General features: G+C 35.0%; 1 protein-coding gene, 1 long non-coding RNA gene and 1 pseudogene across 6 annotated transcripts; 1 reads left to right on the top strand and 2 right to left on the bottom strand.

Moving 5' to 3' along the window:
- The first annotated feature begins 3,873 nt into the window (after positions 1 to 3,873).
- LOC106339840 lies at positions 3,874 to 4,602 on the top strand (annotated as a pseudogene).
- A 1,955-nt stretch (positions 4,603 to 6,557) lies between these two features.
- Positions 6,558 to 12,568, bottom strand: LOC106295511. 3 transcript variants are annotated; one of them, XR_001261018.1, is made up of 7 exons: positions 12,429 to 12,568; positions 11,759 to 12,315; positions 11,622 to 11,668; positions 11,261 to 11,381; positions 7,640 to 7,814; positions 6,795 to 6,986; positions 6,558 to 6,681 (listed from the first exon to the last, which is right to left on the bottom strand). It is a non-coding gene; the product is annotated as an uncharacterized LOC106295511 (long non-coding RNA). The 3 variants fall into 3 exon arrangements; XR_001261017.1 differs by lacking the exon at positions 7,640 to 7,814 and having other exon boundaries at positions 11,261 to 11,356; XR_001261016.1 differs by lacking the exon at positions 7,640 to 7,814.
- Positions 12,569 to 22,310: 9,742 nt separating this feature from the next.
- Positions 22,311 to 26,480, bottom strand: LOC106326584 (feruloyl CoA ortho-hydroxylase 1-like). 3 transcript variants are annotated; one of them, XM_013764531.1, is made up of 7 exons: positions 25,990 to 26,429; positions 25,631 to 25,829; positions 25,443 to 25,491; positions 25,156 to 25,319; positions 24,027 to 24,086; positions 23,397 to 23,895; positions 22,311 to 23,051 (listed from the first exon to the last, which is right to left on the bottom strand). In XM_013764531.1, the coding sequence occupies exons 4-7, from the start codon at positions 25,226 to 25,228 to the stop codon at positions 22,478 to 22,480; spliced, it is 1,206 nt and encodes a 401-aa protein (XP_013619985.1). In that variant the 5' UTR covers positions 25,229 to 25,319; positions 25,443 to 25,491; positions 25,631 to 25,829; positions 25,990 to 26,429; the 3' UTR covers positions 22,311 to 22,477. The 3 variants fall into 3 exon arrangements, with proteins under 3 accessions (XP_013619985.1, XP_013619979.1, XP_013619976.1); XM_013764525.1 differs by having other exon boundaries at positions 25,443 to 25,497; XM_013764522.1 differs by lacking the exon at positions 25,443 to 25,491 and having other exon boundaries at positions 25,990 to 26,480.
- Between the last annotated feature and the right edge of the window lie 78 nt (positions 26,481 to 26,558).

A 26,558-nucleotide genomic window follows, 5' to 3' on the forward strand; every position in this document is an offset into this window, starting at 1 on the left:
CTTCATTGCCTCTTTCTTTTGCACAAAGGTCTCAACAATATCTCGGGTTGCTGTTCTTCTAGAATGAGGCACATACAACTTAGTCTTGTTGCAGAAGTTCCTCCAAGCTACGCTCTCCACCCAAGATAAAGGCAACTCTCCCACAACCATCATCTCATTTGTCTCGTGTCTGAAGACAGATTCAGATACTCTGCACACTCTGACGTTACCATCTTCTTCGACATCTAAAGCACATTAAGTATTATCTTTGTTCACAGCTAACCATGCTTGGTAAGCCTTGCACGCAAGATTCACATGTTTCTTCAAGCTTGTTGTTCCTGATCTTGTTGCACATGCCATCTCTTTCCCACAATAGTTGCAGATGGCTCTATCATTGTCTTCTCTCTTTCTAGTAAAGTGTTCCCAAACCTTTGACGTCCTCTTCTTTTCTGACCTGGAGCCACTGCAGTTTTCGGTTTTCTTTCGTTTTCCTTTGTTACGAGAGATTGGAGTCTCAATTTCATCTTCTGATATATCTACTTGTGGATCATCACCACAAGACGCCATCTGCATTATAGACAAAACAAAAATCAAACTCGGGTTATGTAACAACAACAACGACATGTTCTAATAATAAACAGAAGTTACATAACACAAGACTACAAAAGAAATAAACATCGAGTTTAATCAAACATTGAGGTTAATCAAGAAAAAATAAACTTGAAATGAAGATCAAGATCAGAGGAACAAAAGAGATAAATACAATTTAAAAAAACTATAAACAAGAATCAAGCTTGGGTTTAATCAACAAGAATCGATACCATAAACAAGAACCAAACTCGGATTAAAACAAAAGCCATAAACAAAATCGAGACTTACCCTAGTTTGATTTGTAGACAAAGCTGTCGCTGATGAAGAAGTGGGTAGGGTTAGGGGGTTTCGATGGAGAACTTGATTATGATGAGATTCCAGTTTGATAATGTTTGATTTCGGATTTATATGTTGATAGATCAATAAAGTAGCGACTCTTCGATTCAATTTATTTTTGGGGGAGTGGAACGATGTAGGAGGCGGTGCTGCATCGGGGAAGCTGGGAAGGGAAGAGATAGATGTAGGCTGGTTTAGATAGATGTAGGCTGGTTTAGGCTTGGTTTAGTGGAATTGATTCGGGTCTAAAATTACTCTATCGGGTATAGGGTACGGTTCGGGTCGGGTACTCTACCCGCGGGTCCGTAGTCTCAAGACCCAATAGGGTAATATGGTGCCACCCGAACGCGACCCGAACCGGGTTTTTCGGGTCGGTTCCGGTCCAGGTTTTCGGGTCCGGGTAAAATGCCCAGGCCTACGCAGGGTTAGTGGGTTTTCTATGTCATTTAGTTATAAGTGCATGTATTATATACAGTTTGCGTCTATGCGCCTTATATTGTTTTATAATTTGCACGTACTTGCAAGGTCATATTATTTGCATGTGTTATATTTGTATTTTGTACGTTTTCTGGTATTTGTAATTCATTTTCATATATTGATGGCACATATATGATTTATCTGTCAAGTTTTGTACAGTATAACTTTGTGTTCTTCTAGTCTTATCTTAATCTTTTCTTATGAATAAATTGCAGGTACCTGCGTACATCTCTGAGCCGGAGGTCAAAAGGGTGTGAATTTTAATTATAACATTAGAATCATGTAATGTCACATTAAAATAATTATGTCTCTTCCTATGTCTACATTTCCTTTGACTATAATTCATCCTTCACAGTACCACCTTTTGGTTTTAACTTTTCGTTGATGAATACAGCCATGTTCTGGGAGCTCAATTTAATTAATAGTTTTAACTGCAAATCAGACTTGTTAAGATACACCAAAAAGTAGTGAAAGCGAAAAGGGCTTGAGCTAGTGAAGCTCTATGAAAAGAGTTATTCTGCTTCTCATTTCTACCAAATTTGTAGAGAAATGTCGTCAGATAATCATTAACCTGTCATTAATAAAGATCAGGTCATGATTTGGGAATCACCTATCTTGGTTTTAGGTAAGATTTAATTCACATGTAGTTTAGGCTGCTCATTTTCCGATGCATAAATTCTTACAAATAAAATTCTCAAAGCCTTTGAAATGCTTAGCCAACTTCACGACATGTGCTTCTCAGTGCCTCAGAATTCAACACCATGGTTTATGTACCTGTTTTTAGTTTCCCCCACACGATCCATGAGTTTTTATTTCGGTTTTGATTAATAAAATCTTTGGTTTAGCAGAGTGGTCTTTTGGTTTTACTTACTTCAAGATGAACATTATCAGGACAGTTTGATACCAACTGATCAAAAGTCTTTCCTACCACAGTCACCACACTTTTTTCCTACAGATTTCGTCGGTTAGTTAATCTTAGTTAATATAGGGTCCCAAATATAAACATAAGCTGCACGTAAAAATATACACATGAAGACGAAATCAAAGAACTAAATCTTTCTGACAAGATTCAACATTTACTAAATACCTTCGGTTTAAGCCTTCTTGCAAAATCTTCAAGAGGTTGAGCCTGATTCTGAAGGTCATCAGCCTTGGCAAAGATATTTACCTAACCAAGGAAAGAAAAACAAAAGTAGGATTCAATCATAATCGGGAGAACATATAACCGAAACTGCTAACCTATACAAACTTATATGACAAAAATTCTAACCTGAAGTTAATATATAGGTCTGGAGTAAACTCAAAGAATATTGCTTTCGGCCAGTCTTGTGATCAACTAAAACTTGTTCTAGCCTAGAAATTCCAATATGTTCTCCATCTGATACGATACATCAGCATAACCACGTAATACTTGAAATTATTATTCCAATAAAACATCACAGTATCTCATCGAGCCATGGAAACAAAGTTTCGCGACATCGCTGAGAAAATCAACATTAGGCATAACTGGGAAGTAAAAATAGTGAGTGAAAATAGCGTTATTTGCCACTTATTTATAGTAGTGGGCCGATGGATACCTGAAACGGCAGAAGTGAGAAAAGTATGCTTAGTTCAACATAGTGAATACATTTATTAGAAGTGATGATAGATGTGACGGAGGCTGGGTGAACTCTTTTTTTTTTAGCAAAGGCTGGGTGAACTCCTGAAGCTCTAAATTAGGGTTCATACGGAACGTCAGCATGATTGACAGAGGGGCAAGAGTGATGATGATCCGTAATTTGCTAATTATCAATATTAGTGGGCTTGAATGATAACTTGGTCGATTGAGTGTTTTTACATAGGCCCATTAAAAAATAAAACAGATGAGCTTCATAAATATATATTAGTTTCGGTTATCAATGTACAAAGCATCCTTTAGTCTAGTGGTATAAATGTTGGTATTTATATCACAGTAACTCGGATTCGAACCACATGCTTGGCATTTTTTACATTTTTTAAAAGTAGGGCCCACTTATCTGCTGACGTGTCGCATCAGGAATTATGCAACTGCCATATTATAATGTAGATATATTAGTTTCGGTCATCAATGTACAAAGCATCATTTAGTCTAGTGGTATAAATGTTGGTTTTTATATCACAGTAACCCGGGTTCGAACCACATGCTTGACATTTTTTATATTTTTTAAAAGTGGGGCCCACTTATCTGCTGATGTGTCGCATCAGGAGTGATGCAACTACCATATTATAATGTAGATTTCTATATTAACCAAACTAAAAGCTTTGCAAGCTTTGTATGTCATTCACTTTGGACCTCCATTTCTCATTCAACACAATTCCGATTTTGACCAACAAATACACTAACTCATAGTGTTCACAGTGACGATTATATCGTGCCCAAATTTTGGTCCTTCCGACAGACGTCTCCGTCAAAAAAACCATCGGAAAAATGGTCTACATCACTTTGTCAAAAACGAGTTCCAACACAGATCGATGATAGGCTCGAACAGGGCAAGTATGTTTCTTCTCTTGTCTTCTGATCTTCTTTTTGTTTAGTTTCCAGTCTATATGTTTGTGTCTGTGTGTGTTAGATTTGGGACACTGTTGGGAAAGAGATGTTATTACGTCTCGGTGTCGCTTTTTATACAGCTGCAGATTGTTGTGTGCTTGTTTATGATGTTAACTACCTCAAGTCATTTGATTCTATAGAGGTGCAGATTGTTGTGGCAGGTTCTTTTGCACTTTCTACCTTTCTTCTCCAATATTTTTCTAGAAAATTCTTAGGCTAGCCCACAGGATCCAACGGCATTCCCGTTCATATTGCTTGTTATTATTACGAATGATATAATATGATTATTATAACAATTGTAAATGTTTGTAATAACTAAGTGTTATGTTCCTTGTGTTGATAACATTAACTTTAGGTGTAGAGAAGAAAGCTAGACAATGGTGTGCTCACAAGGGAAACATATGCTATTACGAGACAACGGCTAAAGAAGATTACAATGTAGATGAATTATTCTGACGCAAAACTTGCCCTGGCCAATGAGGGCGACCAAGATACCTCTTATTATCCTAAGGCTAAAAAAGATTCTAAAAGGGTCGTGCTCGTGGATGATGAAACTGTTCCATCGAAACATTTTTCTTGAATTTGGCAGACATTTCCAGGGGATTCCAGAGTCTGGTTCGGAGCCTGAGCAAAGAGAAGGATGTGCTTGCTGAAGCGAAACATATGTGTTAGCTATGATTGATTTGTGCCATTAGTTTTCTTCAGTCTTTTGATCTTTTGGTGGTTCAAAGATTTGCTTGCACCAGTTGTTAAAGTAGTAAGAAAAACTCCGTGTAATATATCTCAAAGTTTAAAGTCTTACGGATCCATTCATCAGTGTCCCAAATCTAAAGCACACAGATACACAAACATATAACTGGAAACTAAAACAAAAAGAAGATAAGAAGACAATAGAAGAAAGATACTTGCAGTGTGAGAGCCTGTCATCGATTTGAAGCTCCTTGGTGACAAAATCAAAAACAATCTTGGATTGAAGCTCAAAACCTAAGAGATAAAACAAAGATCACGTATATTCTTCATTAACGGCTACGTCTTCTTTTTTCTTTTTGGCTATTTTTTTTTTAGTTTTATTCATTTTTTCACTAATCCTATATGACATTTTGATAGGTTCTAGTCAGTGAGGTGAATTAGAGAATTCACCACAACGACGAGGTAAACCCAAGTTTTGTTCGCTAAATATTAGTTGTACTAGGATAAGACATGTGTCTTGCGCAAAGTAAATTTATATGAAAATTATTTAAAAAATATCGTATGGAAACAAATTTATATTATTGATTGAATTAATATATTTGGCTATTAAATAATTTTTTTAAACTTTTTTTGTTAATTACATAATTTGTTTGCTAATGAACTGATCTCATTTTTAAAAATATTTTAGGTCAAAATATTATTTATCGCATAAAAACCGAACGTATAGGCCGAAGAATCTCATGCCTACTATTTGGTTACAATAAAACTATGTCAGCTCGATTTTATATCATGATTTAGCAATTTAAAAATTAATTATGGTTATGAAAAGTTTACGTTCACGTGTCAATCATATCTATCTTCGATTTTTTTTTTTCCTTTTTGTGTCGCTTTGGTTATTGCTCGATATAAATATTGATTTTTGTGTTTATTCTCATTTCTTTCTTTTATTTTGGCTTGAGATTTAGAAAATGTTTAAGATTCAAAATTATTAAAGAGATACATACTTAGGTTAAGATCTGCGTCTTGTGCAGAATAAATACTTATTTTATATTTTTCTGCATATTATGAAATAATATAAATAATAATTATATATTAAATAACTAAGAAATCAGTTACTATTATGTAATAAATTGGCTTGCACATATAAATCAAATGGCCGCTTTTATTTATTTGCAATCATTTTAGAATAAATAAATCAAAACAATCAATCTTATTTATCGTATATGATATATAATTAAATTTAGACAATATAAAGTATATATATACATTAACATAAACACCTATTAAAATAAAATTATTTATTTATATTATTTTATTATCATTGTATCTTATTATAGAAAAAAATGTAAACTTTGATCACAAAAATTTATGTGAGACTTTTAACAGTTATAGTAATTTATACTCATTTTGAAAAATTCAAAATACAACATATATATACAAAAAAAAATCTAAATTTTTAATATATGATTAATGTAATTGTGTAATTTATTTTAATAGTAAAGAATTAAACAAAAATAATAAAAAGCATACAAATTATTAGCAAATCTTTATTATTTAAAATCATTAATTACTATATATATCATAATCACATTAAGTAATTCCGTATGTTTTATTTAAGGAAATAATATATAATAAATAGTCACCTTGCTTTAGTTAATATCATATGATATCATATAGTTAATATTAAATGTTTCTAGTGAGATATAAAAATCGAATTAAACCAACATATTTTTTAATTTCAATGTAAGACTGACACGTATGACTAATTAAATTAACTAGTTAATCGGTTGAACAATAATCGTTTAGTTATTATATCTCTTCTATCTTATTACTAAGGCTTGGCCCGCTTATGATGCGGGAATATTAAACTTGGATATTTTTTTTATATCTTTAATATTGAGTATTATTGCATGTGTCGGGTTTGTTGTCTCCATCTTGAACTTGGGCTGAAGTGTCTGAAGCCCACAGAGAAGTGGAACAGGCCTCCAGAGTATTTGTTGTACTGAGGCCCACGTCAGCTTCTAGGTTTTGTTTCATAAAACCTGAGTATAAAAGAAGATCGCGTTGGTGACTTGAGGTGCGCGGCAACAACAACAGATTGAGAGGTTCAGGTGAAAGAGCAAATTGTCTTGGTTGAGAGATCGTTTGTGTTTACCTGAAGGCTAAGTTCAATCAGAAGAAGAGAGCTAGGTGTTTAGCTCTTGATTAAGCTTTGGCGTTTATAAGTTTAAGGCCACAACCCTTGTATTAATTCTTTCTCTTTGAGTTAGTGAATTGGAAGACTCTGTTCTTCCCCCAGACGTACTTTCACGGGAACTGGGTAAACAAACTTGCTGTGTCTTATCTCCTACAAACAAACAAACAGAACACAAGTTAGTATTGAGGTTAATCGATCAAGTAACATAGCTAAACGAATTCTAGCTTTAAGGAACGAAGGTTTAACATAGTAAATCGACGTTTAAACCTTACAAGTGGTATCAGAGCTCTCAGGTTAGGTTTATAAAAGAACGGTTTCAGCGGTCTCAGCTGCGTTCTGGTGGTTATTAAACCTAGACTTTAGCTGGTGTTGATTTCACGATTGTTAGTGAGATCATGAAGAAGTCTAAAGTCAAGATTGAGGTGGAAAAGTTTGATGGAAAAGGAGATTTTGGAATGTGGAAATTCAAGATGCAGATGCAACTTGAGAATGCTGATCTTGACAGTGTGCTTAATGAAGAGGACACTAGTTCTACATCAGAGAAAGACAAGGATGGTGATAAGGAGACTAAACCCGGTACAGGGGTTCTTACTCGGAAGGAGATGGACAAGCGTGCTAAAAACATGATTTGTGCTAGTCTTGGAAACCTGGTGCTACGAAAGGTTATGAAACAGACTACTGCACTAGGGGTATGGAAAGCACTAGAAAAGGACTACCAAACTAAGACATTACCTAACAGAATCTACTTAAAACAACGGTTCGCTAGTTTCAAGAAGGAAGAGCATCGAAGTATAGAAGAAAACCTCGATGGTTTCTTGAGGTTGGTAGATGATCTGGAAAGCTTGAACATCACAATCAGCGATGAAGATCAAGCAATACAGGTTCTGTCAAGCTTGCCCAAGCAGTTTGATTCTTTAGTACATACTCTCAAGTACGGGAACGACAAAGAAACTCTGACACTGCAAGAAGTTACCTCATCTGCATATGCAAAAGAAGTTGAGCTAAAAGAAGCTGGACTTTTTGGAAAAACAAAATCAAATGCAGAAGGTCTAATAGCAGAAAGAGGAAGATCAGAGTCTAAACCGCAAAGTAAATGGAAAGGTAGATCTAAAAGCAGAAACAGATCAAAGTCAAGACCAAGAGGTTCAGGAAAACCCAGAGAATGCTGGACATGCGGCAAAGAGGGTCATTTCAAGAAAGATTGTCCAGACAAGAACTGGAAATCGAATGAATCTGTTAATGTTGCTCATGACAAAGAGCAACCCATGATCCTAACCGCAAGCGCTCACGATCCTATGAAGGAATGGGTAATGGATTCTGGCTGCACTTTCCATATCACACCGGAGAGGGAGGTACTATTTGACTTCAAGGAAGTAGACGGTGGAAAAGTCTTACTGGGAAACAACACCCAGTGTGAAGTCAAAGGTATTGGAAAAATAAAAATTATAAATTCTGAAGGAGCTCAAGTCATTCTGAGTGATGTGAGATACATGCCAACAATGGGCAGAAATCTTATCTCCTACGGACAATTGGAGAAAAATGGATGCAAGTATGAAGGGGAAAATTTTAAAGTCACCTTCTATCGAGAAGGTAAGAAAGTACTGTCTGGAAAATATCAAGATGGCTTATACTATCTACAGGGATCTGTCATAAAAGGAGAAGTATCAGTGGCTAGAGCTGAGACAAACCTAACGAATAGATGGCATTCCAGACTAGGGCATATGAGTTTGAAGAACATGAATCTCTTGGTTAAGGGAGGTTATTTGAATCCAAAAGAAGTTCACACTTTGGATTTCTGTGAAAAATGTGTCTTTGGCAAAGCTCATAAGAAAGTTTCCCGGAGGGCAGACACACATCAAAGGAGAAGCTTGATTATGTACACAGTGATCTTTGGGGATCAGTCTCAAATGAAACAAGCTTATCAGGCTGCAGATATTTCCTAACTTTCATAGATGACTATTCTAGAAAGGTATGGATCAGGTTTCTAAGAAGCAAAGATGAAGTGTATGAGAATTTTTCAGAATGGAAGGTACTTGTTGAAAACACTACAAAGAAAAGGTTGAAATATCTACGAACAGACAACGGTCTAGAGTTCTGTAATGCCAGAATGGATAAGTTGTGCAGTGATTCTGGAGTTAAAAGGCACAAAACGTGCACTTACACCCCACAACAGAATGGGGTGGCAGAAAGAATGAATCGAACTATAGCTGAGAAGATTCAATGCATGTTAGCAGAGTCAGGATTGGAAAAATCGTTTTGGGCGGAAGCTGCTTGTACTGCAGTATATCTAATAAACAGGTCACCAAATGCAGCATTGAAGTTTAAAATCCCAGAAGAGTTATGGACAGAGTCGAGAGTTGATTACAGTCACTTAAGAAGGTTTGGATGTGTGGCGTATGTTCACATAACACAGGACAAGATGAGTCCTAGGGCTGTTAAAGGAGTTTTCGTGGGATATCCTCAAGGAGTCAAAGGTTACAGAGTGTGGATTCCAGAAGATGGTAAATGCTCTAACAGCAGAAACGTTGTATTTGATGAGGATAAGCTGTATCATGATTCAGAGAAGAAGATTGAGAAAACTAAGAAACCTAAGAAAGTGACTTTCAGAACCGAATTAATACAAGGACCATCAACTCAAGGTTTTACCAGTCAAGATGAAGCTGATTCAGAAAATGCAGAGTCTATTGGTCAAGGTGGAGTAGATTCAGAACAAGAAAGTTCAAAGTCTTCAAGTGAAACCGATGAAGACTCTGAGGGAGAAGATTTGGAACAGACTGAACATCTAGACTTAGATGACTATGTATTAGCAAGAGATAGAGAACGGAGAGTGATCAGACCACCATCAAGGTACGAGGATGGGGATTCTGTCATCGCATATGCAATGGCCTGTGCTACGATCATCGAGCTGGATGAGCCAAGAACAGTTGCTGAGGCTAAGCGTAGCAAACACTGGAAAAAGTGGAAGGAAGCCATGACAGAAGAGAAATTATCTTTTGACAAGAATGATACATTTACTCTAGTTCCAAGACCAGAGAAACAAAGGGTGATTGGTTGTAAGTGGATTTATAAGTACAAAGAAGGGATTCCAGGGATCGAGGATCCTAGATTCAAAGCACGTCTAGTAGGAAAAGGATACGCTCAAGTTGAAGGAATTGACTATAATGAAATATTTGCACCGGTGGTTAAACATGTGTCGATAAGAATCATGCTGTCTATAGTGGTTAACTATGATTTGGAACTGGAACAACTTGATGTGAAAACAGCTTTTCTACATGGGGTTCTTGATGAGAAAATCTACATGGAGCAACCTGAAGAGTTTATAGAAAAGGGAAAAGAAGAAATGGTGTGCCTTCTAAAGAAATCCCTATACGGACTTAAACAGTCCCCTAGACAATGGAACCAAAAGTTTAATGAGTTCATGATGTCTCAGGGATTCACACGCTGTTCTAAGGATCCGTGCGTATACACAAAAGGAACGACAGTGGAGGATATGATCTATCTACTACTCTATGTTGATGATATGCTCGTGGCAGCTAGAGACATTGGTAAGATAAACTGTCTTAAGAAGAATTTAAACAAGATGTTTGAGATGAAAGATCTTGGACCAGCATCCAGAATTCTTGGAATGGACATCAAAAGAAATCGAAAGAATGGAGTGCTAAAGCTTTCACAGGAAAGATATATCAAGCAAGTTCTAAGAACATTCAACATGGAGGAGAGTAAAGCAGTTGTGACACCTAGCAATTCTCTGTTTAAACTAAGAAGCCTAAGACCTGAAGAAATAGAAGCAGAGAGAGATGCGATGGATACAGTTCCCTATGCAAGCGCAGTAGGAAGCTTAATGTATGCAATGGTCGGCTCAAGACCAGATTTGGGATATGCCATTGGAGTGGTAAGTCGATTCATGGCAAATCCCGGTAGGAGTCACTGGGAAGCTGTGAAATGGATCCTAAGATATTTAAACGGTGCTTCAAATGTGTGTCTAACGTTTACGAAAACAGAGGAGTTTGATGTAGAGGGATTCTCAGATTCAGACTATTCTGCGGATTTGGACAAAAGAAGATCAGTTTCAGCATATGTGTTTAGAGTTGGTGGCAATACGGTCAGTTGGAGATCATGTTTACAGCAAGTAGTTGCCCTATCTACCACAGAAGCAGAATACATGGCTCTAGCAGAAGCTACTAAAGAAGGTATCTGGCTATTATCTATGTGTGAAGAACTAGGATTCAAGACAGACTCATTCAAACTAAACTGTGACTCACAAAGTGCAATCTGCCTAGCAAAGAATAGTGTGCATCATAACAGAACTAAACACATTGCAAGGAAATATCATTTCATACGCGACATTGTTGAGCAAGGTTCAGTCAAGGTACAAAAGGTTCACACTACTGAGAATGCGGCAGATATGTTGACAAAAAGTTTACCTGGGAAGAGTTTCGAGAAGTGTCTCGGACTTCTCAAGGTAATCCGGTAGTAGACATGAAGCATCCCGAGGTTCCTGGTTTGGTTGATTGAAGGACCTCGCAAAAGGGATACAAACAGATACTGAGGTTGATTAGTATCGGTAACAGGAAATCAACACACAGAACTATCAAATGGTAAAGTTTGAAAGGAGATTTATCTACGGTATCAGCAGGATAAAGGTTTTTTTTTCTGTTAAGGATATTCTATGGTTTTCTCAGAGATTAATGGTATTCTTAACGCAAGTAACTTATTGGTTTTTAGCAGTGTAAATCCTTACGGGTTTTCACTAGGGTTGACACACTACTGCTACGATAAGGTTACCTCACAGAAAGATAACTTGAAGTTTGGATCTTGATGTCTTCGACAAACTGCAGATTGAACAAAGATATTGAGAGCGTGTACAAGTTATTGTTTCAGAAGGAGAAAAGTAATTTTTTTTAAAAGGATCAGTATTTTACCAGAGATTGGTTGGTAAGCTGAAGAATGAAGATCGAAGCTTGGAAAAGTCTTAAACTTGAGAGCGTACAAACGAGAGATTAGTCGACGAATCTCGCTGTTGCTGAGCTCTTAATGGTCTTCTGATAGAAGCGAAATCAGGTACTGGTGAAAGGGTCTGCGGTGGAGTAGATCGGACTTGTCACTGAATTAAGTGGCTAGTAAAAGTCGCGAGCTGAAGTTTTCATTTCGGCGGATATAACATATCATCTCCAGGTGCATGTGAGATGGGAAGCTGAAGAGATGGCTGTGGAAGAGCCTAAAGAAGTTGCACAGGAGAATTGGTAGAGATTCACCGGTGAATGTTCGAGGAGACAGAGAAACAAGGGTCGGTGTGGAGGAAGACTGTTTGAGCTTTCTCGAAGATTCCGATAGAGACAAAGGTGGAGTTTGTCGGGTTTGTTGTCTCCATCTTGAACTTGGGCTGAAGTGTCTGAAGCCCACAGAGAAGTGGAACAGGCCTCCAGAGTATTTGTTGTACTGAGGCCCACGTCAGCTTCTAGGTTTTGTTTCATAAAACCTGAGTATAAAAGAAGATCGCGTTGGTGACTTGAGGTGCGCGGCAACAACAACAGATTGAGAGGTTCAGGTGAAAGAGCAAATTGTCTTGGTTGAGAGATCGTTTGTGTTTACCTGAAGGCTAAGTTCAATCAGAAGAAGAGAGCTAGGTGTTTAGCTCTTGATTAAGCTTTGGCGTTTATAAGTTTAAGGCCACAACCCTTGTATTAATTCTTTCTCTTTGAGTTAGTGAATTGGAAGACTCTGTTCTTCCCCCAGACGTACTTTCACGGGAACTGGGTAAACAAACTTGCTGTGTCTTATCTCCTACAAACAAACAAACAGAACACAAGTTAGTATTGAGGTTAATCGATCAAGTAACATAGCTAAACGAATTCTAGCTTTAAGGAACGAAGGTTTAACATAGTAAATCGACGTTTAAACCTTACAGCATGCTTTTGCTGGTTTTTTTAATTTTTCAATTCATTTGCTTTGGTATATTTCTTTTATATGCTTGTTACATGATATCATTGATCACGAATCACGAGCCCTATCGATGCGAGGGTGGAAATATAACTTTATCCTCGAACAGAGAGAGAGAGATAATTCTTATACGGACCATTTACCTGGTGGAAGACGTTTACGCTTTTTTTTTTTAAGTTTGGTCAAAATAAGCCCGTTAGAATTCTTTGGTTCCAAGTTACCTCTTCAAAAAGCAAGTTTCTTCTATTTTACTTGTCCCGCAAGTAATCCTTGAAAGGCTCTTCATTGTCTTCCCGTCCAACTGCTCCAAAACGCCAATGTTATTGATTGAGCTAACAGTAAGCAGAAAAGCTCTTTGCTGCAATCTGGAGATAGAGCATGACTTTACTAACCAGTGGCAAACCCAGAAAAGGATTTATGTGGGGTCAAAAAAATGTCATAGAGGGAATTTGAACCCAGATTTAGGGGTTTGAGTATACTCTTTTCAACCAAATAAGCTACCGTCATCTACGGTGCACAGCTTACAAAATTTATATTATAGCATATTTGTGATGTCAAGTGACCCCACAAGCCATCACGTGGGTCCGCCTCTGTTACTAATTAGGTCAGTTGTTTTGTTTTGTTTTGTGCCGTTGACTTTTACAGATATGCGTAACTAACCATTGCGCTGAGGGAATATAAGAGAAAAAAAACACTAATGTAAGCAGGGTCGTGCCTGACACCAAGCCGTCTCTAAGGGTGTGCTGATGGAGCATTTGCACAGGGCCCAAAAATATTTTAAATAATTTTAGGTATAATTTAGGGTTTTTTTTAAACAATCTAGGATTCTATGGTCTTTTCAGATAATTGTTTTGTTATTCATATGAAATATGTACAGGGCCCATAAAGATAATGAGACGGGCCTGCCTGACACTAAGCACATCAAGCATGTGCTTCTAGTTCAGATGGAGTTTATATATTTAGAGGGCCAATTTGTGACGTAAAATATTTAGCAGCACATGTGGTTATGAGTTCATTTGTGTAAATTGATGTTGTGAGTTCGAACCTTTGGCATGGATTCTTTTAATTTTGTTTCATAAGTACATATAGTGGGCCAACAATTTTTTTTTGCTTGAGTGCCAATAAATCTCAGGCACGGCTCTGCATGTAAGTTTTCCATCAACAGTAGTTCCCTACTTAAAGTAGAAGTGTATAGTCATAAGTTTTTAGGAAAAGAGACATCATTTGAGAAGCTTGAAATGGTTGAGAGCTCATCAAATCTAGTTAGGTAATTAACAACGGTTTTCAACATGAAGAGCATCACAACGGATGTCGTCAACATCTACAGTGGTACAAGCAACTATGGCACCAACGATGAAGCTTGAAACTATGGTTGAGTACTTATGTGAAGTTACCCGTTAATCAGCTTACACGAAGGCCATACTTAGTGCATTTTTTTCACTCGGTTGGGAGCAATGTAACGGCGAACATAAGTGGTAAGTGCAATTAACTATTTGAAAAATTATTGTAACACTATGTATTTGATAAATGGTCTTTTATGAACATTATCTCGCAGTGATCTCCATCAAGAATGCAATCGACGGAGTTTTCAATTCTTACGGTTCGGTTCTTACCCCATAAACAAATAGTACCACTTTGCAAATAAGTTTTTATTTTCATTTATAAAAAGTGGAGTTTGATAGCAGTTAGTAGATTTTGTTTTAGGTAAGCTTTAATCTTAACCTTAGTAATGTTCTACTGGAATTTCATTGCAGTTAAGGGATTTCGCTTTTGGGTAAGCTTTAATTTTAGCCTTACGGATTTGATTAAACCTTTGTTTGGAGCCTATATATATATATATTACAGTTTTTAAGGCTCATTTTTCTAACCTTTATGTTTACGATCGATTAAATTACTTTATGAGCATTTGTAATTGGTCAATATGTACTCATTATAGTAGTAAAAGTATTTACAGAATTTTTAATCAAATTAAACATGTAGTCATCAGATATTACTTGAAGAAATACTAAAGAGGTGAAGTATCATAGTCATTGACATATAATTATTCCTTCTAATTATCCAAATAAGCTAGTGATGTGGGTAAAGGTTTTTTTCTCTCTACCACTCTGCTGCAAGTACAACAGTGTCGATGTAGTAGTAAAGATGTCAATCCAACCTACGATTGTCTAAAGCATGGAGAATACAGGAAGTCATTTAATCTAAGCAAATCAAGTTGGTTTTAGAATAATGAACTAAGTTTCAGACAACAAACTTAAGTGAGAACAGATTATAATCAAGATAATCAAGTTTAAAGGCTAAACTCATGGGACAAGGTAATCGATTTCGGGTGATAGGCTTCAGACCAAAGTCAACTAATGAGTTTCTTTAAACTAGGAGCGCAATGATAAGTTAATCCACTCTCGTGATAATAACTCCTACACTAGTCATGCATCAATACATCAACTCTCGCTGGTCAACTACACTCAAGTATGCATTCAAACAAGTCATAATAGTCGAAGTGCCCTTAATGCAGCGATTCTCGTCGGTCAAGCAGCAAAACACAATATGAGACAATCAGACATTTCATCGAACACCTTTCGGGCATGAAATAATCCAAGATCTAGAAATAGAGAGATCAAGTCTACTCTAGCATTAAGCACATCTCATTTGTAAGAAACATTATTAATCTAGTTCTAGGCATCATTAATCCTCCACCTTTCACCCTAATCTACCTAACCCATAAGTTTATAAGGAGATTACTCACTAATAGCCATGAAAACCTTAAAACAATGGTTTAGTTTTAGACTAATCATGATTAGAAGAAGAGATAATCAAGATAATACAAAATGGTATTTTTCTATCAACAACTTTTGATGGAACTTACTATGAAACTATTAACAAACAATAAACATAGTATTAAATTCTCTATTAACCAAAAAGAAATTTCATGCAATCACAAGGTGAAACATGACAACACTAAGATTTGGTGATACAGTATAATCTCTTTAAATTAATATTCTATAAATTAATAAACACTAAAAATCTCTATAAAATAATATAATTTTATAGTCTCATATTGAGTTTTTGGTTCAATCAGTATATCGATAAATTAATATCTCTATAAATTAATAAAAAAATTATAGTTTGGGTGTAGTCCCAACATTATTAATTTATAAAGGTTTCACTGTATATTACTGTTAGCAATATGTTACAAAAGGTTATCAAGTGACTTGAATCAAGATTAGTGTTACTGTAGTTCATATACACCATTCTCTCCGAGAGCTCTCAACTCCCAGGACTTTTCGGTAACTAATCAAAACATCGATTCTAGTTGTTTCCGAGCTGCCTGATTCTTGATCCCTAGTTTTTTTTTTGTTTTGATCAAACCACTTTCATGGAAACTTAAAACAGTTCAACTCCATCAATGGAGAATACAACAAGGCTACAAAGAGCCAAACAAAGTATAGACCAATACACTGGACAAGCAAATGAGAAAGCTTAAAGACAAAGGTGATATCACAAATTCAACCACCGTTGTGAAAGAGGACAGTCAAACAAGAAGACTTCTTCAAATTGATGTTCTTGTTCGAAACAATAAAGGGGAGGGATGAAAACCTCCATGGTCAAAGAGGTCAGACAATTGACATCATCTAAACGAGAGACGATAAACATCTTTGATTCTTGATCCCTAGTAAATCCTTCAAACACAACAAAAAATATTGAGAATTTGATGAGCTGATAAGAAACATGAGAGGAGTGGTCAAGCATTGATATTAGAAATCACAAATAGTCATTTTTAAGTTTTTTTCACAAAAATAACCATCAATGAGTAAAATGATTAAAATAGCATTTTTTGTTTTGAAAAAAAATATTTTTTATTTTTTAAAATTTAAAATTCTATCATCAAAACCTCAGCCCTTAACTCTAAACATTAAGGGGGGTGTATTCAACTAAGAGTTTCAAGTGATTTGTATTAAAATGACAAATCCACTGTTATTCATACATGGATTTTAAAAAACACTTTAAAATTCAGTGTTATTGAACTTGTCATTTCATAAAACACTCTGAAATCCACTATTATTGAACAAAATTTAAGTTGAAGATTTTAGAGTACTTTAATAGTTTTTAGAGTGTTTGAGGAAATTCCTTAGTTATAAAAATAAAAATTCAAATCTCATTGTTTTAGATGAGATTCTAGAGTGTTTTAACAAAAGTCACACCAAATTCTCATGCAATCATCTACAAATTCATTAAAAATCAAATTAATTCAAATGTCAGATTCAATACACCCTCCTAAGTCTATATTAGTTAATCATAGGGTATAAATATATTTTTATCCTTTAAAAAAAAACTATTTTGGTCATTTTCCTTCTTAGATGCTATTTTGTCACAAAAATAGCTATCCTAGTAAAGAATTTTCTACATATCTATATATATAATACAGTTTTCTCTCTTCTTAGTCATGTCACATGAGATTCCATGTCATAAACTCGGAGGCTGAGAGCGCAACACCTGTCCCGTTGGTAAAAACTCACTGTTTCATGTAAGGTGTGGGCTGGTGCGTTTCTGTTATGTGTTTCTTATGATTTAGTGGGCCTTATTTTAACTCCCGTGATTCAACCCAAAGACCGCGAGACTTGCAGCAAGATTTTTAGGGTTCTCTGTTCTTCTTCGACAGTTAAATGAAGATTATTTTTGACAAAAGAAAAACCAAGAGTCTTCTTCTTCGATCTCTGATACAACTATAGAGTTTCGATGCTTCAATCCACGTTAAGACTCGCTCTATGAATCTTTGATCTGGCGTTCTGTCTCCTCTTCAAAGTAACGAAAAATTTTTCTCCTAATTTTGTCACAAAAATAGCTATCCTAGTAAAGAATTTTCTACATATCTTTATATATAAAGAAGAGTTCTTTCACTCCTGGGGTATGCCACATATGATTCCACGTCATAAATTCGGCTCTTGAGAAATCGACACGTGTCCTGGCCAACGATACCCAGCGTTTCATTTAATCTCCTTCTATTGTTTCCGTGCTTTTTGTATTTTTTTTTTTTTTTTGCTAAAAATGCTTTTTGTATGTTTCCTGGCTTTTCTTACAATTTTGTGGGCTTTCGGCTCTTCTAAGCCCAAAATGTTACCTCATCTCTTACCGTCGTCGTCGAATCACTTACCTAACTCCAGCCGACTTTGCAAAACCTCCATTGAAACGCTTCACTCTGCATTTACACCAAGCAATAATTCTTCTCATTATTTCCTTCCTATCCACGAAACCCATTACGTCCTACTTAATTTCCCTTTATTACCTCTTCTAGGTTTCTGATCTTATATATAGGGATGAAAGCATCAACAAATCTCATCACTTCTTAACTTCTTTGCTTTAATTTCTTTTTAAACCATTGTTATGACGATGGTGAATTCTAAACTGCTTATTTCTGAGCTGAAGTCTGGTCGTTGTATACAAACTGTTGTGGCGCCTCATCTTTGCTACTGGGAGGCCTGGGGAGTGAAGCAAAGTGGGGGGAGTTCATGGGTCTTGACTTGCTACTTCTAGATGGGAAGGTTGTCTTAGTAATTCTAAAATTGCCATTTGATTCTTAATTCTCACCAAACAGGAATCCATCACAGTTCATCGTCTAAAGATGCCACCGCTAAAGAGCTAGAGCGCTCTGTGAATGAATGCCTCTCCAAACCTGATAAATGATCACTGTTCTAGAGGCTCATGTTTTCTATGATCCCTGACACTGTTCTTCATCAATGTCACATATTTTCTCTAATTCTAACTTACCCGGTTCACCTATCTAGCTATCATGTCTTAGAGCAGACCAGGGCCAGTTAAACAAGTTGCTCGAGAAGGAGAGGCAGAGAGCGGCAGAGAATACACAAGAGTATCTGGCAGCTAAGGAGGAAGCCGATACCCTAGAAGGTCGAGCAAACCAACTTGAAATGGAAATTAGGAAACTGCGTAGAAAACATAAGCAAGTGTTACAAAAAGTGCAGCTCCACAACGAGCTTATTCAGAAGGTGCTACGTAGTCTTACAGAAGAAACAATCACTTCAGACTTTCAGACTCTGTGCTTCTGAGTAAATCTGCCTTAATCTTCATGACTCTGCTTCTGAGTTGTTGATGCAGTTGGGAGCTATAACAAAATTACGTTCTTTGGCTGGATCACATTATTTTCCATTTACTGTGGTATTTTATGACTGGAGAAACATCAATATCTGCAACATCGAGGACAAGAAGGATGAAAGAATCTATCCTAGCTTTAACCAAACTATTTTTGGGCTCTCTGTTTTTGCATGTACCTCCTTCACAAGCAAGTGATGTGTTTTCTTATTTTATAAGTTGGGTTTAAAATTTTAATATATAAAAACTATTATGTTTGCTATCGTGAATAACCTCTTTTTACATAAATCAGGTCAAAAATCTATAGTTAGCTATAAGAAACCTGTCACTCCTCACTGTAATCATCGTAACAAGATAGCGTCTCTCAAGCCTCGGGCCTGGGGAGAAGAGCGACAGTGGTATGCTACCAATTGTGGTGCGCAGAGGTGAAAGGTGTAAGTGTAACTTCTGCTGTTTTGTGCTATCAAGGAGACCCACCGGATCTGTGGCAGCCTCGGGGAGATGAAGTTTCCTTTAGGTTAATGGATCGAGTGTTAATTTTGATGAGTTGATTTTCTCTAATAACGATATATTGTCATCTTTCAAACAAATATAACTCTTTATGTCTACCAAAAATAAATCCACCTCATCAGTATTCATTAGTTTAGTATATTTATTTATATATACATATAAAATATAGTTTTTTCTTCTTTTGACACCTTATCAAGTTGTTTATAAACTTAACACTTTTGTCATAATTTATTAAATATTAGTTAATGGTTTTAAAATTTTCATCTTCTTATTATTTAAACTAAATCTGTTAACAAAAAAAAAATAAAACTCCTAAATCATTATAATTAATATTTTATTTTAAATCAAAAAACAATTATGACATTGATCTTTTTGTTAACAAATAATCATTTAGTGAAATATATAATATAATCTTAAAATAAAAAATTCAAGAATATGATAAACAAATTCATTGGAACAAAAAGATAAATCAATTTATGCTATTAATCTTTCTACATTTCATTAGATTTATACCGACAAAAAAAATATAATAAATCTTAAAGGTTTTTTCCTTTTTGACTACCAAATTTAGGGTTAGCCTAAAAAAATAAATGATATAAAACAATAACTTATAATTAATACATAATCAAAATATATTTTTTTCTTTAAAAGGTTTATAGAGAATAAGATATACAATAGATTAATTAATATTTAGTGATGTTACATAATATAACTTGAGTTTAATGAAAAGTTTAACAAAGAGATAATAGTTTTTTTTTAACTTAACAAAGAGATAATAGTTTAGTAAAAAATGACACAATATTTAAACATATTCAAAATAAAAGAGAACTCTATAAGATTGGAAAGTAGAAAATCTATTTATCATTTTGTTTTTATTTACGTTTCATCAAACCTAAGCGTTTCATCAAACCTAAGCCAAAGGAAAAGGTGAATCTCACTAAATTAATTTTCCATTTTAGGTAAATAAGATCAAAGTTAGAATAGTTAACGAAAAAAAGAGAAATGATGCAGACAATAGATAATGAGTAATAAATAATCAAAAAATATATTTTTTAAAAATCAATTTTGAAAAATAAAATAATTAGATACACCAAATAAAACAATAAAATAGTAAAGATAAATAATGTAACTTGAGTTTGGTGAAGATTTAGTTTACAAAAAAAATAAACTAAAAAATAATTTACTAAAAGTACATAATCTGAGAGCATTTCCGACCCTTTGCTATTTTTGACTCTAAATGATATAGTATAGGAAAATTCATTCCAATTCACCTCTAATTCTTCTTCTAAAATAGATATTGTTATTTTCACGTATATATTTAGAGGAATAAATAACATCCCCTATAATAGAGGCATTTTTTTTTCAAAGCGTCCTTTAACTTTTCAATCTAATAATTATAACCAAAAATAAAACATTTTTAGCGAAATACACTTTTCATATGAATCGAATAATATTTTTATTTACATAATAGTTTCTAAAGAAATATTTAATTTAAATAATATCATAATTTTATGAAATTTTAAAATAAATTTTGTTGGTTTTTAACTTTCACAAATAAAAGGTATTATTTGTAAAATTGAAAAAGAATATATCAAGAATATTCTTTTTTAGAGGAAAAAATAGAGGAATACATTGGAGACCAATTCATCTCTATTATAGAGTTCTCATATTTTAGAGAAAAAAATAAGAGAATAAATTGGAAATGGTCTAATCCTAAAAATATATAGGTTTCATGAATTGCAAAATTTTCATAATAAAATAAAACAAGAAATAAAATCTATTTATGTTATCACTTTTTCACATCTTACTAAATTCCAACCAAATTATTTTATTTTAAAAAAAAAAGAAAAAACACGAATAGTTTTTTATGTAGTTACCAAACTCATAATTTTTTCTTTCTTGAGGTCTATTTTCTTCTTTGATGTATATTTTTGTGAAAATAAACTAAAAAAGCTATCTAAGGGAATTTCTCAATTAATGATTAGAACTTGATCAAAATATATTTTTTCCTAAAAAGTTACAATAGTTCGTGAATTAGACAGTAAAAATATCATACATATTACTATCATAGTATCATTAAAGAATCAAAACACTCCTCAATAAAGCAAAATGACACTACACACCTGAACTTTGAAATTTAAGTGAAAAATTAAAAAGTTGAGATGAGTGCCACAATAGACAACAACTCTACATAGAAAACATTTTTTTTTGTATAAAGGCTTAACAAAGAAAACATACTGATAATTGATGATGACATAAAAGAAAACAAACAAAATCAAGTAATTATACTGCACAAATTAAATAAAAAAACCATTCAGAGAATCACAATATTATTATTATACGTATACAAATCACACGTAAATAAGGACTAACAAAAACATAAAACTAACCATTTGAATCTAAAACAATTGGCAATTGAAACATTTAACTAAAATAAATATAATATCCTTTGTCGTATAAAATATCCTAATAGACGGAGTAAACTGTACACATCTCTTAAAAAATACAAACTTAAAACACAAACTACCAAATCATAAAAAAATCAAAATCAAAATTATAAATAAAGTATACTCCGCCACCTTAGTGTATTTAATACAGATTACTCAACGTCACACACGATCTAAGATTAACTAATTCCTAATCTACATATATGTTTATTCCAAATTACTCAAGAACACGACTGATGGGGTTTTTGATTCATATGGTCCGATCATAACGCCATATGCAAACACTAACTCTCTCCAAGTGAGGTTTGATTCATCTTCCTTACAGAACAAGTCGTCGTTTTTAGATGATGCCAATCTGGTCTCGGACATCCGTCTCGTCGGTCCATTTAAGGCCCAAAGTTCATCAACACGGCAGTTAAGCCCTTACATATATATACATGAAAAAGCCAAACACTAAGTAGACAAAAAGAGTAATTGTATTGATCAATGATAGTTAGTTATACAGCACAATACCAAATAAAAATGTCAAGAAGACATCAGACTATGTCTCTTCTTTCTTCTTTATTCACACACAAACAAGAAGCAACAAACAAACAAACAAACAAAGCCAAGAAACCAAACTCCATCAAGAGCTGATTGTGATCATATCTTGGCAAAATCAACGGTCTTCTTTCCATCATGTGCCTTCTTGAAGAAGTACCTGACATAATCAGAGTACACGACGTCTCTATAGATCGGTTCCTCTCCATTTGCTATCACCTCAGGAAGAGGACCAATCACTGACTCTGGTTTTGGATTCACAAAGATAGGTACCGAGATTCTGTTGTTGCTACCGTTAGCTAAGACACGATGCTCCACGCTCTTGTAACGACCATTGCTCAAGATCTGCATGGCGTCTCCGATGTTGATCACGAAAGATCTGGGAACCGGTGGCACGTGAACCCAGTTCCCTGACGCCAGAGAGCGCACGTGGAGACCACCGATCTGGTCTTGTAAGAGAATGGTGAGGGAAGAGACGTCAGAGTGGCGACCAACGCCAACGGTTAGGTCAGGGTTAGGACAGATGGGATAGTAGTTGAGGTTGACTCGAATCGAACCCATGAAGAGTGACTCTTTGGTCTCGTCTAGCTCTTTCACATTGAGGTTCTTCCCCAAATACTCTAGAAGCTTCCTCACCATTGTCTTGGACTTGTTCATGTACTCTAGAGCTTCATTCCTAAAATCAAGAAAACCAAGAATTGTTTATATGAATCAATGATCACTGTAGTTTCAAATTATATTTAGGCTTTGTTCACGTATACGTAAAAAAAGTAATAATGTAGTTTAAAAATTAATAACTTTATCTATATATGTCTAACATTTTCTTTGAAATTATAACTCTGAATTTAGAAATATATAAAACTTTAAAATTTTAGATCTGAATTTATATATTTACTTTTAGAACTTGAAGATTTTTTTTTTTTAAATTAGGTTTGGTCTCTTATTCAACCGCTCTATTTTCACATGCTAAAAACGGTCCGTCGATGATTAAAACAGTGACATATTTGATTTTTGGACTCACTTGCAAACATCAGGCCAAAATTGTGATGCTTCAGTTTCAGAGACAAAGAAGAGACTGAGATAATCTTTCCACTCCAGAGCCTTCTCTGCACGAGGACTGAAACTCGTACCGAACCTAACATTAGTCGAGAGCGACTTCTCCTTTGTGTATTTACTCTTCTCTTCTACAGGAAGATTGAAGAATCTGTGAGTAGCGGCCTTCACGTTGTCAAGAACTGCCAAAGGAACTCCATGGTTGATCACTTGAAAGAAACCCCATTTCTCAGCAGCGTCACAGATAGCTTTAGCCACTTTGCTCTCGTCGGGGTTCGACATGTCGATGACAGGAATGGCTTCGTCTGTCTCGTTGACGAACTTGTTGATGAGACGTTCTTCGAATGGTTGAATGTATTGATCTGGAAGAGCTTTTATTCCTGTTTCTGACAAACCCTTTACGCCGTTTCCTTGGTTGACAACGAACTCGGTTACTTCGGCTGGGTCCGAGAATTGGGTTGTAGAGACTGTTGGAGCCATTAGGTTGAAATTTTGGAATAAAGATTGGAGAATTTGATTGTGTTGTGAAGATAAGTTATACTGAGTCCAGAGAGTATTTAAAAGGGAAGAGAATGTGATCAGCTTATGAGTGACCAACCTTTATGGCTCTCACCATGCTTCTTCTTCCCGCCTTTTTTCTTTTCTTTAAAAGTTCTATCTGTATTAGTTTAATAGTGTTTCAAAAATTTAGTCAGTAGGATAACTTTATTTTAATTTGGATATGGTCAGCTTCCAAAGTGGCATTTTGCTAAATACAAGCTCTAAATTGTCATAAAGGATTATCATGGAGTCATTGAAACATAAGATAATTTTGGTAAAGAGAAAAGAATGTCACGCTAATTTTTTTAAAGATGTTTAAAATTGAATACAGAAAAGATGTACGTATATTTATTAACAAAGTTGTAATTCTAATGAAAATTATATATCTTACATTGCTTTTTACATTTTACAAACATGCGCAGATTCTTGTGGTAATACTAATATGCAAGTAATGTTATTCATGACTCAAATGAACGAAATTTCAAAGGTCATCCATTGATTTGTTAGATTAGCTCTGCATTGGTTTGGTTGGTGGGTTACTAATGTTAGTAATGAATCAAATATTTTAGTAATCCAAAAGTCATTCGTATATACGTTTAGTAATATTAGTTAGTACGTTGCTAACCATGATGAATGTAAAATCAAATGTCATATATATCATAGAGACATAGACATCACAGTAACGTAACAGTTATTATATCTAATGTGTTTTATCCTTCTTTCTTACAACAATGTCTATCCCTCTCTCCACGACAATTTATACAAAATTTTGTGTGATCTCGTCTAATAATTAAGAAACGCTATATCCGTACACATTGTAGTCGTAAGAGGAAAAAAATGGAAAGAACCAAAAAACTTTCTTGTGACATAACAAACCTGAAACTTTGATAAATAATCTTGGTAGGTGGAGAAGCATGGGACTAGGCATGCTTCTTGTTGCGCTAAGCAAATTACCATTCTAAGAGCATGATTATCCCTAGAAACCTATAAAGTTTCTTAAGTACACTTTAATGACTATTTAACTATTAAATTTCAACTAAAGACCTCAGTTAAAAATCACCTAATTTTTGTGCTACAATGGTAGTTTCTTAATTTGGGTTTCTTAAAAAAGAAAATTTAGCTACACTGCAAGTAATGATCAAAGAAGATTAGTGAAATTTAGCTATATGTAGCAGCAAGGTTGTTACCTTCCCATGGGGTCATACGTAGCAGCAAGGTTGCTGTAGACACTGACAGTACTCCACCAGTAGCGACATGCATTCTTTTATACAAAGCCAAACTTAACTTTCCATAAGCTCATAATCTAGCTCTTGAACACGAGGACTTAGTGAATTTACAGCGAGTTAGAAACCTACATAAACCGCAAACAAGAAGGCAAGAAGAATATTGAAGATTAATATATCAAAAATCTAAGCCTATAAGAATTCTCAGCAGATTTCAAATAGAAAAGAAGAATGTAATGACCACTACTTACTAGAGAAGAAAAAGATGGTAGTTAGTAACAGAGCACCAACAAAAGCAAGCTGATTCTTTAAGGCAATTGAACAAAGAGAAATGATCAAAGATTCTTTAAGGCAATTGAACAAAGCTTTCTGACCATGCTAATCCTTCAGACATAAACCGGTATCAACATAACCACAAAACACAAGTCATGTTACATACCTGCTGCGTTCGTTCTCAATCTGGCCGAGTGACAACACCCGCTCATGTGTCCAATGAACAGCAACATGTACACCACGGGTAAAAAGATAGAACGATCAGGAATACTATTAGCAGAGAAAGAAAATCAAAAGGAAGAGAAATGATATATACCTGACCAGTCTTGAAAATGTAGACGATGTAGTTTCTCTTCATGGTTCAACTGGAAAAAAAAAACAGATTAGATATTAAGTAACTCACACCAGAACCAGATTAATACTATAAAAGAACTACATAGAGAACTAAAAATGGAAACGTTACGTATATGATTTTCTGAGACAGAACATATCATATAAGGATAACGTAAGAAACATTGAACTCACTTGCAGCTCCACTTTAGCAGAGAGGATGAGACCGATCACCCGCCAAGAACGCATAAGTCTTGTTCTTCACCTCAATCCAACTCTGCAAACATATTAGACAACAACACATACGCAGCTGAATCCTCTCGGCTCCGGAACGGTGGATGGTTAAGAAGAGCCTCGTTGCTTCTTGAGTGCGTCCGTCGCGAGAATAACCGAAGAGCAAGCTTGTGTGGTTTTCTTGAACTCGGTCAGGAGTTTTATCGAACAGGTTGTGTGCGACATGAAAACGAGACGCTGATGCAACGACGACACCAAGGGTATATGTTCTGAATTTGGGTTTGAGTTTCTCCAGAGATTGGTCAAACAAAAATCCTTCATCGTCCAGCAGAGAAGCCAAGAGAAGATGTAGACGAGTACAGAAGGCAGAGAAAAGAGAAACAGAAGAAAACAAAAGGAAAGAGAAAAAAAATTGAAACTTCGAGGTATGCTGACACGTGGACTAAAAAACCCACTATGAATCGGTCCCCAAAGTCTCATTTTAAGGATTGCTTACTCAAATTTGAAGTATTTTTGATTTAATTAAATCA

Source organism: Brassica oleracea, chromosome C1, assembly GCF_000695525.1.
Source record: "Brassica oleracea var. oleracea cultivar TO1000 chromosome C1, BOL, whole genome shotgun sequence".
NCBI lineage: Eukaryota > Viridiplantae > Streptophyta > Magnoliopsida > Brassicales > Brassicaceae > Brassica > Brassica oleracea.

Coding starts and splice junctions, on each gene's coding strand:
- LOC106326584 (XM_013764522.1), bottom strand. CDS start 25,228: ATGCATGTCGCTACTGGTGGAGTACTGTCAGTGTCTACAGCAACCTTG. Junction 24,087..25,155: donor ACGTATGACCCCATGGGAAG/GTAACAACCTTG, acceptor AAACTAATACAG/ATAGAACTTTTAAAGAAAAG. Junction 23,896..24,026: donor GCATGGTGAGAGCCATAAAG/GTTGGTCACTCA, acceptor TGGCTCCAACAG/TCTCTACAACCCAATTCTCG.